The following is a 13,926-nucleotide window of genomic DNA, read 5'->3' on the forward strand; positions in this document are numbered from 1 at the left end:
ACAGTTGGAGACATTCTAAGAGGAAGCAAATCTTATTTTAGCTGATTTCAGGTAGCTCACTTAAGCTTGTCTTCTAGAATAGTTTATTTTAAATATCCCAGAGTAGCCAAGAGAGTAGTATAATGTTTCAGTGCAGTTCATTATTATACCCTTATTGCAGCCTTGTTGACAGTAGTTTACAGAAACTCTGCAGTGTGGTCCATAGTTAATATTGCCGATGATGTAGGGCTGAGACTGGTTTAGATTCCTGCTCATATGCACACGCCATGTGTGAACACACACACTTCTCAGGTTGCAGTAAATTGCCCCCTGTGACCTCCTTCCAGGCTAAATCAAGCAACTCAGCTGCATGCAGAAAAGTTCGATTCCTTTAACTTGAATGCAGACCAGTTTCACTTTAAAATGTTCAAAAAATGGGAGTGGGAAATATATATGAAGTAGGACCCAGGTAAGAGCAGAGATTCCTGCATTTGGTGCTAGCTTTTGTTTTTTCAGCCTCCTGAGCTACAACGGGAGGTTACTGATTCACGCCATGGATAGGCTGCATCATTCTTTTGCAGGTCCTCGCTTGGAACTCATTCTGGGTACTGATCCTAGTGGAGCTGAAACATGCAAAAGAGGGAGGTATTGGAAGGCTTGGGAGAACTACAGGATTATTTACAGGCATATAAAAGATATTGGTGGGAAAAGTGTAAGGTGGGGAACCATTGAGGACTCAGTGGGTACAGAATCCAGACTGAGCAGAAGGAGAGGGGGGAAAGGAAAACAGGGTGGGGAGGTGGCAGAGAGAGGATGTAGAGTCCAGGGAAACCTGAATAGGAATGTTCTGCACTGCAACATTTTATGGTAGGTCACATTGACTAAGTTCCATTTTAAGGTTATTTCCCAATTTAAATCAGTACTGCCCTGGATAAGGTTTAAGCAGCCCAGCTCATCTGCCCTGATGGCAGTTGGAGCTCCCAGTGGTTGCTTTGAACTTGAAGTCTCTCGCATCAGATATTCTTTGGCTCCTAGCTGTAAAGCTTGTACCAAATAGATGACTAAACATTTAGTAATTCAGTTAAACAACAGCTACCAATCTATTTTCTGTTGAAATCTTTCTGCATTAAAAATGCATTTTAAATGTTTTATTTCAAGCGGAATAAGTGCCAGACAGAACACCCAGAAGCCAACTCTACAATGGTGGGCTAATATTTAAGTATTAAGTTTAGCAAAGCTTTTCACAAACCACCACAGCCTCTGTTTTTCTGCTTTTTCATGGACAATCTTCTATGCCACCCTTCTGCTCTCTATTAGTTCATGCCCATGTTTCTCCGTCTCTTCAGGATGACATGGCTACTCCTTACCACCTCATATGTATGCACAAACTTTTAAAATCTTCTGGGTGAGGATTGTATTGCCTCTGTTTGGAGCACCCAGAACAATTTTGGCACAATAGAAATTGTTTCTTGCAGTAGGTTTTCAGTCATTGTATTGTTCCACTCAGTGCAAAAACCTCATGTGATACATTAAAATTGTTTTTCTTGTTAACATAGATAACTAGCATTGTGGAGTTTGGCTAAAGATGGCGAGTCTCGTGTCTCAGAGTTTGGTGACATATGTAGAAGAAGAAAATGTTCCTGCTTTGAAGGCACTTCTTGAGAAGTGCAAAGATGTGGATGAGAGGAATGAGGTAAGATAAATTTGTAATAAATATTTTAATAAATATTGTAGACATACATTTTTATAATCAATAAACATATGCTGCTTTGTTGTTCCACAATGTGGAGGTATGAATTTGGGGGGGAGAGAAAAAATTTTATTTGATAAAAATAAATTGATGTTTATTTACTTTTTTCCTAGTTGTATAACTTGAAGAAAAGACATCTTTCCCCCCCTCCCCACTCTCTGATAGAGTTTTTGTGATGCATATGTATAGCTGCCTGCTAAGTCAGAAAGGAATTGCTTTCACTTGTTTTCCAGCATAGTAACTGTAGAGATCTGTAGTATAAAGAAATAATAATAAAAAACCTCTCTGTAATCTTATTTGAGACTTAACTTCTGAGTAGACCTGCAGAGGATTGGGTATTTTAATACAAGATCTCCATGGTGAAATTGAAGCAGGGTTTTCGTTATTCTGGATTAATTAATTAAGGACACTTTTTTGTTTCTGGCTTCCCCCATAATTGGCTCTGGTTTCACATAACTACTGCCATGCAGCCCCTGGCAGATTATCCTTGGGGAAATGTAGCCCTTGACAGGAAAAAAAAAAAGGGTTCTTGCAGTTGATGGGTTTCAGCCTTAGCCATTTTCCTCCCTTCATTGCTGTTCGCTTAAACAGCATAATTAGGGCTAAACACTCTTCCATTTTATTTCCCATTCCATTTCTTTTCAGAAAGTACACTTTTGTACTACAATTTATTTCCTGTAAGAAATTCAAAATCCATGTAGAATGGTTTTATTTATTTAAAGCAATCGTGCTGCTCAATAGTCCATACTCTGTAATCATCAACCGTGATGACTTGGATATGTGAAACAAACATCACAGATTGAGCCCCACAGTTCATCTCATAAATGCTACTTTTAAGTAGAGGTACTTCACAGTGTTCAGCTGATTGTCAACGGGTGGAAAGATACCAAGTGATGCATATGAATTTGTCAATAATCCATTAGGTGCCCACATGGAAAAATAGATTTAAAAGCCTATCAGAACACCAGAATTTCAAGGTGGGGTGATGTTCTATTGCAGTATAACAACAAAAAATCCTTTAGCAGCATTCTTGTATAAGACTCTACCTGTAAGACCATCTGTACAATTTATTAGTTTCTGACACTGTAATTGCATGTTTCACTTAATTTCAGAATGGTCAGACTCCGTTAATGCTAGCTGCTGAGCAAGGCAACTTAGAAATTGTCCAAGAATTGATAAAGAAAGGTGCCAACTGCAACTTGGAAGATGCAGTAAGTATTGAATGGGTGATCTAATTCCTTGCTGTATTATTCTCTCCTCCTGCTGCATGTCCTATTTTGACCATGCAGTTCTTTTGTTAATCCCTCCCATGCGCTAGACTTGGGAGTCGTGTAAGCACAAAAGGTCCAGACAAGAGTGTGTATGTTATCACTTGCCACACCCCATATGAATCGGGTACCCAAATGGTACCCTCCAGATGTTCTGAGATGATGGGAGTTGTAGTCTATATTACAACATCTCAAGGGCACCACATTTTCCTTCCCTGTCCTGGGATAAGAAGTCTATTGCTTCAAGGTATAGTCGCTTCACTTCAACTGGCATAATCTCTGGTTTTAGTTAGCTATTGAACTGTTAATTTTTCCTTTTTCTCACTTTAGGATAACTGGACAGCTCTTATCTCAGCTGCTAAAGAGGGACATGCTGCCATTGTGTCAGAGCTACTTAATTGCAATGTGAACATGGAACATCGAGACATGGTATGGCATATGGGACTTTAGGGTGAAGGGTGTCTAATAAACAAATAACATTTTAGTCCTTCAAAATGGTGTAGACCTTTTTTTTATTAAGCTGCAGCACAGATAGATCTGTACTTCTGGTAGCCGACAGCATGCTGGGGTTGTGCCACTCGCCAGACCTCCCTCTGGCTGGTGTGGTGTAAACATGCCAACAAGTACAGTAGATTGACATTTGCACTGTGCTGACCATGCTGCCAGCTCCCCCTCCCAATATGCAGAAGCAACTCAGCCTGAGAGAGGTCAGGTGAGCAGCATAGCTCCATCCTACCATGTGCTTCAGAGTTTGTTCTTTTGAAAATTTATCAAAATTCTGGTAACCTTTGAAATTCTTATGCATGATGGGAGTTGTAGTCCAACAATGTCTGGAGTGCTGCTGAGAGTCTAGCCACATCTGGAGGGCCACCGTTTCCACACCCCTGAACTAGAGCAAATTTTCAGCTAAAAGTAGTTTAGATGGATTAATACTCCTTGATTTCATTGCTCAGTAGCAAGTTGTTTGCACCAGAGAACTGGGCTAACAACTGTGAAACATAATCTTTTATGCAAATGCTGAAAATAGATTTAAAAATGGTCCATGTATTGATTTCCTGTGTTAGGGTGGATGGAACGCCCTTATGTGGGCATGCTACAAAGGCCGTACTGAAGCAGCTGAACTGCTTCTTGAAAGGGGAGCAAACCCCAACATCACTGGCCTGGTAAGTTTTTTCCATCTTTGTTTCTATGTGCAGTGGGGATAGTAGGGGAAGAATTCTGCAGTAGAGTAATTTGCCATTATTAGCTTGTGGTTTGGATGCATATTGAGCAAATAGAAGTTGAATTTAAAGTTCTCCTTTTAGTTTTTTGGCCTAGGACTACTCACTGACAATTTGTATAAACTTAACATTTTGCATGGAGCACCTTTAAACCACCTGAAATACTTTGAAAAAAATAAAACATTGACCCTGATTTATCTCTGTTGATGCACAACTAGCTGTATGCAACAAATGGCATGGGATGTACATAACAACTGTACCAAAATATGTATTCAGCTAGTTCTGTGGTGCCTTGATTTTTATCCTAATACAGATTAAGTACTGACTGCACAAGCAAAATCCCATGTCTTATTTTAAAGCCCCTGTAGGATGCAGTAGTGTGTAAGGATCTTTTCAGAGTCCCAAGTCTATTCAGATTTTTTGGAGGAGATCTGCTGAGATTCTGAATCCTTTGGTAGAAGCATTCTGAGTCTTTTCTTATCATACAGCCTCCTTTGAGGCTCAGTATTACAGTTTTAATTTCTGTACTATGTTTTACATACACATTTCTCTTCACTCAGAAACATTCATGTGTCCAGGGCTGTGCTGCTACTTTACATACCGGCACATTCCTCCTTTTTATCAGTTCCTATATCAAGTCTAAGGGACGCGGGTGGTGCTGGAGCCTAGGACTTGCCGATCAGAAAGTCGGCAGTTCGAATCCCCGCGACGGGGTGAGCTCCTGTTGCTCGGTCCCTGCTCCTGCTCGGTCCATGCTTCTGCTCCCTCCTAGCAGTTCGAAAGCAAGTCAAAGTGCAAATAGATAAATAGGTACCACTCCGGCGGGAAGGTAAACGGCGTTTCCGTGCGCTGCTTTGGTTTGCCAGAAGCAGCTTAGTCGTGCTGGCCACATTACCCGGAAGCTGTACACCGTCTCCCTCGGCCAGTAAAGCGAGATGAACGCTGCAACCCCAGAGTTGTCCACGACTGGACCAGGGTCCCTTTACCTTTACCTTTATATTAAGTCTACCTTGCCTAAGCTTTCTCTGCTGCCTCTGAGGTTGGTGGTGCTAGTACTCAAAACTCCTTTTGTTCCTGCCACTGCCTGTCCTGCTATCTCCTCCCCGGTCCCAGCTGTTGGATGCAGTAGGGAGGGGAGTCAGCACCTTCAGGCCAAGCCTCATCCTCTCTGGCATAGCTGGGTGTAAACACAGCTGTGTCAGAGCTAGTGGAGTGTGGGAATTGGAGCTGTTTCCAGCTACCTCGCCACAGCCTGCTTCCATGCATCAGTCTCCTGGTTCAATCAAGGCTCTTGGGTATATATCACAGTCATGCTTGAAATTGGTCTTACTGTTTGTCCTTCCAAAAGAAGAATAACTTTCTTTTTTCAGTTGTTTTATCCATTGAGTTATAATGTTATATGCTTTCTTGAGGTTTCACTATTAACATTTAGGTAGTATTGCAGTACAGTGGTACCTCAGGTTACATATGCTTCAGGTAACATTCGCTTCAGGTTACAGACTCTGCTAACCCAGAAATATTACCTCGGGTTAAGAACTTTGCTTCAGGATGAGAACAGAAATCGTGCAGCGGCAGCGGGAGGCCCCATTAGCTAAAGTGGTCTTCAGGTTAAGAACAGTTTCAGGTTAAGAATGGACCTCCGGAACAAATTAAGTACTTAACCCGAGGTACCACTGTATATAATTTTGTAATTCTTATTATTGTCAGAACTTTATACAGTGGTACCTCAAGTTACAAACGCCTCAGGTTACAAACACTTCAGGTTACAAACTCCGCTAACCTGGAAGAGTTACCTCAAGTTGAGAACTTTGCCCAAGGATGAGAACGGAAATTGTGTGCCGGCGGCGCAGCAGCAGCAAGAGGCCCCATTAGCGAAAGCACGCCTCTAGTTAAGAACAGTTTCAGGTTAAGAACGGACCTCCAGAATGAATTAAGTTTGTAACTAGAGGTACCACTCTATAGGAATCAGGTATCTTGGGTGAAATCCAGCTTTTCCTGAACATACTTCCATTCATACAGTGAGACTTCCCCTACCTCTCTCTTCACCCTCCCAATCTATTCTGAGGGGTCCTCCATCCCTCCATTGCAGATTGCAGGGAGCTGCGTTGGGTGTGGGGAGGAGAAGGGGAAGGAGAAGTCACATTGGGCACTGCTTGATATTGCCCTTTAAATCTTGGGGTTCTTACAACTTTCAAACCTTTTCTCCTCAAAGCAATACAGTGTCTATCCAATAATTTGGGCAGCAGGACGAGGCCACTCTCGTATAGTACAACTTTTACTGCATCATGGGGCTAAGGTCAACTGCTCTGACAAGGTAGGAGTTTTCTTTCTTTCCGGTAAAAGCTTACCTTGTTACCATAATAAGTTAAAATTGTTAAGAATGTTAAGACAGTATCCTAAGCTCTGTTTCACTACATGGGATTTGAGAGGAATTTCTGTTTAGACTTCATCTTAATTCACGAGGATGTTCTTAGTTAGAAGTTTTTTTAACCCACTTTGCCTGAAATCCTATGCATGCTTACCTATTCATATTTCCATTGGGGTGCTCTGAGCGATCATTCAACAGTATTCTAGTGCAGGCTTCTCCAGTCTTGTGCCCTCCATAGGTTTTAGGCTACAACTTGTCTTGTCCCTGACCATTGGTCATGGTGTCTGGGACTGATGAGAGTTGGAATCCAGTAAGAGCTTGAAGGCACCAGGTTGGGGAATACTCTTCTAGTCGCTAAAACATTTAAAATATCAAATGGAATAATTTATAAGACTCCTTCAAGATCTCACAGGCTGAATATTGTCCAAACTCTGCCCAATGATAGTACATAAAATGTTATTAGAGTGAGACTGTTGGTTATGGCCTCCTAAGGACTAGCAGATGCTGATCTCTAGGTGTACTATATAATCTTTCATGATATTCCCACCCTCTCTTTAACCATGTACAATTATTGAATTAGCTGTGATTTTACCTCACTCTGAGTCCACAATATATGCCAATAGCACTTCTCAGCTCTACTATACCTATACTTTGCCTTCCCCCCCCTACCATTGATCTGTCTCCCTGCACCGCTTTGGGAATGTTGCCAACTTAGTAACTCTTTTAACTTCCTTTTCACATTTCTGTATTAGCGAGGTCTTCTGTTATGTTCCGGCATTATCCTAAAATGTTATTTTCATGTCTTCCGCTTGAAATTCTACCTACTTACTTGACACCTTTCTTCTCCTGCCCACTCACAAACTGAGGGAGTTGTTCTGCTTTCAAAACAAAGCTGGAATGTGTCTCATATGTTCAAAATATATTCTACAGTATGGGACTACTCCGCTGATCTGGGCTGCAAGAAAAGGTCATCTGGAATGTGTGAAGTATTTGCTGCATATGGGGGCGGATGTTGATCAAGAAGGAGCTGTGAGTACTTTAAATATTATTCTAATAATAAAGCAGTAGATAGTGTTTAAAGAAGATGGGATCATGGTGTCTGTTAGTCCAGATGGTTTAGTGCTGGGGTTGCCAGCCTGGCATCCGAAGACACTCATGTGCCCACTGAGGACTACCCTGATGACCATACCATCCTATCCTTCTCCTGCCCAATTGAGGGCTTTCTTCAGGCTTAATTGTGATGTGGAGACATTTTCCTCTGCAGCTCTGACAGTCACAGCAAATTCTCAAACCCATACAGTTAGGATTTTAAAAAGTCTTTTATTAGCTATTATTTTGCAATTTCAGGAAGGAGTCATAGTTGAGGAGGAAATAATTAACTCTTATCTCCTGAGCTGTGTTGCCCATGCCAGAAACCCATTTGTTGTGCTGCTATTGGGCTTGAAAGAAACCTGTTGTATTGGATTCTAAGGTCCGTGAATATAAAGTCTGGGGTGCAGATTTTCCTGGCTCTGGGGGATTTTTCCTTACTGCTGTTACCTGAAAATGTAGAATTGCTTTTGGCGTAAATGTAATAGTGGAATGTAATGGTGTGTTTGAAGTTAATGCTACTGAAATAAGATGAACTTCAGAAGCGGAGGAAAAAATCTCCTCCTGTATTGACCAGTTAGTCTCATACCGCCACTAATATATTGTGTGTTTTCTATCTCTTCCCCTCTCCAGAATTCCATGACTGCACTTATAGTAGCAGTAAAAGGTGGTTTCACAGATTCAGTAAAAGAAATCCTGAAAAGGAATCCAAATGTCAACTTAACAGATAAAGATGGAAACACAGCTTTGATGATTGCCGCAAAGGAAGGACATACTGAAATTGTGCAGGACCTCTTAGATGCAGGAACCTACGTGAATATTCCTGACAGGGTAAGTAAGGGTTTTGATAATGTGTATATATACATTCATTATTTTTAAAAATACTTATAACATAAAAAAGCTATTTTGGAAGTGCTTTAAGACATCTGACTGTGTTCTGTCCTCATTGCAGAGTGGAGATACCGTGCTGATTGGGGCTGTCCGAGGCGGTCATGTTGAAATTGTGAGAGCCTTGCTTCAGAAGTATGCAGATATAGACATTAGAGGGCAGGTAAGTAATTCTGCGTGAGTTCAGGATTTTGAAAAATGCTCTTGTAATATATCATTTCCAAAAGCATCCCTTGGAGACGGGAAGCACATTTCTAGATGGCATCTTGAAAACCACTTGATTTCCTACTGTATTTGCAACTGGAAAGAACAGTGCACTTTAACATGACACATAAAGACAAACATTTTGTTCCTTGGCATTCTATACTTACTGTCTCTTAAAGCAGGTATGTAAAGTAGGTATATTAGTTTTGATCATAAAGAACATCCATGCCCTATTCTGCTCCTTGGGAGCATTGTATCCATCTTAGTTTTAGGCACTTGCTAGTGAGTCTAATTCAGTGAGTCATGAAGCCCTTGCCTACCATCATTATATAAACTGGTTAACAAAAAATCTGCTGTTGCTTTTAGTCATGGAAGGGGGATTGAATCGAGAGCTCAGAAGCCTGCAAAATGACAGGTGCTCAGTACAGCTTCTGACAGTAGCTGCTATTTGTCGGTGGCTGATGCTGAGTACATAATCAACTGTCAGGCTGGACTGTGAAATCAGAATATTTCAGCTTTTCACTATAGTAAAAATATTTCTAAAGTACAACTGTTGCAAGGAGTTTCCTGAACCTACAGTTCAGAGGTGATGCAGTACACGTTGCAGTTGCTTTGTTGATATGATGACGCTGAGCTACTTTTTTTAAAAAATAAATAAATACGGAAATCTTATGCAATTCATTATACATCCAGTACTGTTCCTAAAAGCAAATACCAGCAGAAGATTCTTCTTCTTCCCAAGGCACACCCTAGATTTTTAGATTTGGTTGTAATATAGTGTTTAGAGAAGATTCTCCATCCCTTTCAATTAAATATATTGTGTATGCCAGCTTTTTGTGAAGTGGTTTCTGAATGCCATGTGTTGAAGAACTTTTTTGAAATACTATAATCCTAATTTTAGCCAAACACTGATATGTAACTTACATTACTTTTTTAAAAAAAACACACCCCAATGTCAGTTTCCTTTTTCCATTCTGAATTTTATCACTTTGCTATATAGTGTTGAATATAACCTGCATAATACGTGGTTTGTGAAGTTAGTTTGACTGCATTTAAAGTGCTTCTCAAATATGTTGTTTATTTGTAGGATAATAAAACTGCTTTATACTGGGCTGTTGAAAAAGGAAATGCTACTATGGTTAGAGATATCTTGCAGTGCAACCCAGACACTGAAATATGTACAAAGGTAAATATACCATGTAATGGCTTTGATCTTCAAGATATGGTTTATTTTTCAACAATGCTTTTTCGGTCTTCTCTATGTTGCGGAATATGGCATTTTTGTTAAAAATGTTGTCTTCCCTAAATGTGAGGAGAGAGTACTTGAGTACAATTCTAGTTTGTTCATATTTGCTTTTCTGTGCTTGAAATTTCCTTTTAAAACTATATTCAGAAAGCCTGTGGAGCACATTAAAAATACATATCACCAGCATTTCGCATCACCTTTAAAAAAATAGAAAATCAATATCTTAACTGAAATGCATTTTGAGGCTATATACACATACTTAAGCTAATTTTCCTTCTGAGATAAATTCCCATAAATAAATTTAATGAGAAATGCTTTACTTTGTATTAATTAACAATAACTACCCTTGCAAATTAGAACATCAGCAAAGGAAATAATTCATTGCATGGGGAAAACACCATACCAAATTTGTCTTCAAGGGAATGCTTAACAGCACAATCCAAATCCAATATCTGCTGGGATAAGATAGCTTGGATTTAGAGGGTCATGGGCTTTCTTGGATCACCAGAGGCTCAGCCAGAACTATGCTGGAATAAATCCCTCATCCCAGTTTGGCCAGGGCTCAGCCAGCAGAATTTAAGCCTGCATTACTTACACCAGCATAATCTCTCCCAAAAGGGGTGGGACTGGACCCAGCAAGGAGAGACTTAAACCTATTCCAAATCCTGTTCAGATTGGTCATTCAACCTAGGGCCCAGTCCTCACAACCTGGGGCCTAGACCCTTGCAGAGACTTCCAAACAGCATTTCGAATAGTAGTAATGTATGATGCGGGTGGTGCTGTGGGTTAAACCACAGAGCCTAGGACTTGCCGATCAGAAGGTTGGCGGTTCGAATCCCCGCAACGGGGTGAGCTCCCATTGCTCGGTCCCTGCTCCTGCCAACCTAGCAGTTCAAAAGCACATCAAAGTGCAAGTAGATAAATAGGTACCACTCCGGCGGGAAGGTAAATGGCGTTTCTGTGCGCTGCTCTGGTTCGCCAGAAGCAGCTTAGTCATGCTGGCCACATGACCCTGAAGCTGTACGCCGGCTCCCTCGGCCAATAAAGCGAGATGAGCGCCGCAACCCCAGAATTGGTCACGACTGGACCTAATGGTCAGGGGTCCCTTTACCTTTACCTTTATGCTGGTGTAAGTTATGCCAAGCCAAGTTACACCACTTTCCTCTAGTTAAGATTGCTCTGTAAATGTATTGAGGAATAACTGAACTTCATTATGTAATACTGAGTATCTGCCTTGAAAACAACCTGGGCTACCAGATTTGACCCCAAGGACAAGCAAAAATTTATGTTACAATTAAAATTACCCCAAACTTCTAGGCTGGTGGTGGGTACTTAATTTTTTTTTTTGCCATAAAATATGCAGGTGTTCCAGAATTCAAAATTCATTGCTGCCAGAAGGCCTGTTGTGCCTGTCTGTTTTGAAGGCATTCACAAAATACCATTTTACTTTTGCTTTTAGGATGGAGAAACACCTCTTATAAAGGCCACCAAGATGAGAAATATTGAAATAGTTGAGCTTCTGCTTGACAAAGGAGCTAAAGTTTCTGCTGTAGACAAGGTAAACTCTAGTTGATAACCACTGTATTTATTTTAATTTATTGTTCCTAATGCTTTCACCAAACTGTTTAGGGCACATTGTCCTCTATTAAATGAAGGCAGTTGAAAATGATATTGAGGTAGATAACTAATTTTACACATGCTTGTAAAGAAGAAGGACCTGTCAGAATAATTCAGTAAAATTAACCCTAACCCTGGATTTTCCTTTTACAGAAACAGAATTTGCAAAGTGAAGAGACGGGTTATTTAGAGAGCGGAAAAACTAAGGGAAGGTCCTGTTCTAGGGGGATAAGGGATGGCAGTGAAGGGAACTTGTCAGGGCAGCTTTTGAGTAAGGAAGTGATCTACTCCACAATAGCTACATCCTCACCCATTCTCTTTTGCTGTTGTTACAGAAAGGAGACACCCCACTTCATATTGCTATTCGTGGGAGAAGCCGTAGGCTTGCAGAACTGCTTTTGAGAAATCCTAAAGACGGTAGACTGCTTTACAGGCCCAATAAAGCTGGAGAGACGCCTTACAACATTGACTGTAGCCACCAGAAAAGCATTTTAACTCAGATATTTGGAGCTCGTAAGTATTGCGCATTTTCTTCTTAATCTGCCAGCTTCCAAGCTGCAAGGAAGTGACCGAGGCGTCAAGTGAGGACCGTTGCTCGCAAGCAGAGGGGGTCTCTCTGACTCTACTCCTAACATAGCCAGCCTTCTCCACCCGTTCACCTATCCCTCCTCAGCACAGCCTCCCCTTTAGCTCCACAAGCCTATGAAGAGAAGACAGCTGCTCCTGGACCAAAGAAGAAACCTCCCCCTCCCACCCCCGGCCACCTTTCCCAACCAAGCAACTTAATTCAGCCAACACTCAGGAGAGGGCAGCCTGGAATGAAGAAAATTAGAAGTTACATAAAGACAGGCCACACTGAAAAGAAACTGAAGTTCTTTTCGCCTTTGTCTAAGGGAGGCTTGTTTTTACTGTTGTTCTAGCAGCCTGCTTGGGACGCGGGTGGCGCTGTGGGTAAAAGCCTCAGCGCCTAGGGCTTGCCGATCGAAAGGTCGGTGGTTCGAATCCCCGCGGCGGGGTGCGCTCCCGTCGCTCGATCCCAGCGCCTGCCAACCTAGCAGTTCGAAAGCACCTTCGGGTGCAAGTAGATAAATAGGGACCGCTTACCAGCGCGAAGGTAAACGGCGTTCCGTGTACTGCGCTGGCTCGCCAGATGCAGCTTCGTCACGCTGGCCACGTGACCCGGAAGTGTCTGCGGACAGCGCTGGCTCCCGGCCTATAGAGTGAGATGAGCGCACAACCCTAGAGTCTGGCAAGACTGGCCCGTACGGGCAGGGGTACCTTTACCTTTAGCAGCCTGCTTGTTCATTTGGGGGGGGGGAGGCCCTTCCTCTTCTCAGTGGTACCTTGCAGTGGGTGCTCTCCTGTTCTCTCACTCTGTGTGTTTTATTTTCCTGGATGCAATAGTGTGTCTTCCAGGACCACTGCTTTTTCCTTAATGTGTGTGTGGCTTGCTGTGGCAATCTTTTCTTATCACACCGCTCCTCTCTTCTGTGTGCATGTGCATTTTCTGCAGTTCTTTTGACACACACACAGCAAAAGAGGGATGTGATGTATGTGGCTTTTTCTGTGATAATACACTCTGGTTTGGCCGCTCCACAACTTGTGTGTGTGTGTGTGTGTTTGTACACTCCTGCAGTGTTGCTCTCACTGCACCAAAACCATCTTTCAGGTAACATCATGCAAAAAGAAAATAAATGTGTTAATTTTATGTGGGACTATGAAAAGAAATGAGGGTTTCTTTTCAAGAGTGAGTGGTTTATTTTAAGTTGCTTTAAGCATGCTGGTCATGATTTGCCAATGTATGAAAACCTAAATACTTACGTTCATAACTAATTTACTCCATGAAGCCTGTTTGGTTTTGCAGGACACTTATCTCCGACAGAATCTGATGGAGATATGCTGGGTTATGATCTTTATAGCAGTGCACTAGCCGACATTCTTAGTGAGCCAACTATGCAGCCTCCCATCTGTGTTGGGCTGTATGCCCAATGGGGAAGTGGGAAATCTTTTCTGCTCAAGAAACTTGAAGGTAAAAATTACTCCAGTTTATGCTTTTTTATACGAAAGATCTGCACTGAGAAATTTGGAGAACTTAGAATTGTTAAGGATGGCTGTGTTTCAGTTATTGTATTGTTGCAGGATGTGTATTGGGTAGGCTTGCCTTAAAGTACAAATGGAATCTAATCCCCCCCCATCCCCTCTTCTTAGTCACCCCATCCTTATCATGCTTTCTAATGGAAAAGTAATTTATTTATTTAAAAATGGTAGATTGTTCTGCAAGGGAGCAATTGTAGCCA

At 41.7% G+C, this 13,926-nt stretch overlaps 1 protein-coding gene across 7 annotated transcripts in view; it reads left to right on the plus strand.

The window, feature by feature from the left end:
* Positions 1–13,926, plus strand: part of KIDINS220 (kinase D interacting substrate 220) — a 58,849-nt gene that overhangs the window by 9,005 nt on the left and 35,918 nt on the right. For all 7 annotated transcript variants that reach the window (XM_028722486.2, XM_028722488.2, XM_028722489.2 and 4 more), the window contains exons 2-13: positions 1,536–1,672; positions 2,842–2,940; positions 3,328–3,426; positions 4,062–4,160; positions 6,430–6,531; positions 7,516–7,614; positions 8,308–8,505; positions 8,627–8,725; positions 9,854–9,952; positions 11,472–11,570; positions 11,965–12,142; positions 13,494–13,658. In XM_028722486.2, the coding sequence (XP_028578319.1) occupies positions 1,565–1,672; positions 2,842–2,940; positions 3,328–3,426; positions 4,062–4,160; positions 6,430–6,531; positions 7,516–7,614; positions 8,308–8,505; positions 8,627–8,725; positions 9,854–9,952; positions 11,472–11,570; positions 11,965–12,142; positions 13,494–13,658 (1,444 nt within the window). In that variant the 5' untranslated portion in view covers positions 1,536–1,564. The remainder of the gene's footprint in view (positions 1–1,535; positions 1,673–2,841; positions 2,941–3,327; positions 3,427–4,061; positions 4,161–6,429; positions 6,532–7,515; positions 7,615–8,307; positions 8,506–8,626; positions 8,726–9,853; positions 9,953–11,471; positions 11,571–11,964; positions 12,143–13,493; positions 13,659–13,926) is intronic.

Source organism: Podarcis muralis, chromosome 3, assembly GCF_964188315.1.
Source record: "Podarcis muralis chromosome 3, rPodMur119.hap1.1, whole genome shotgun sequence".
NCBI lineage: Eukaryota > Metazoa > Chordata > Lepidosauria > Squamata > Lacertidae > Podarcis > Podarcis muralis.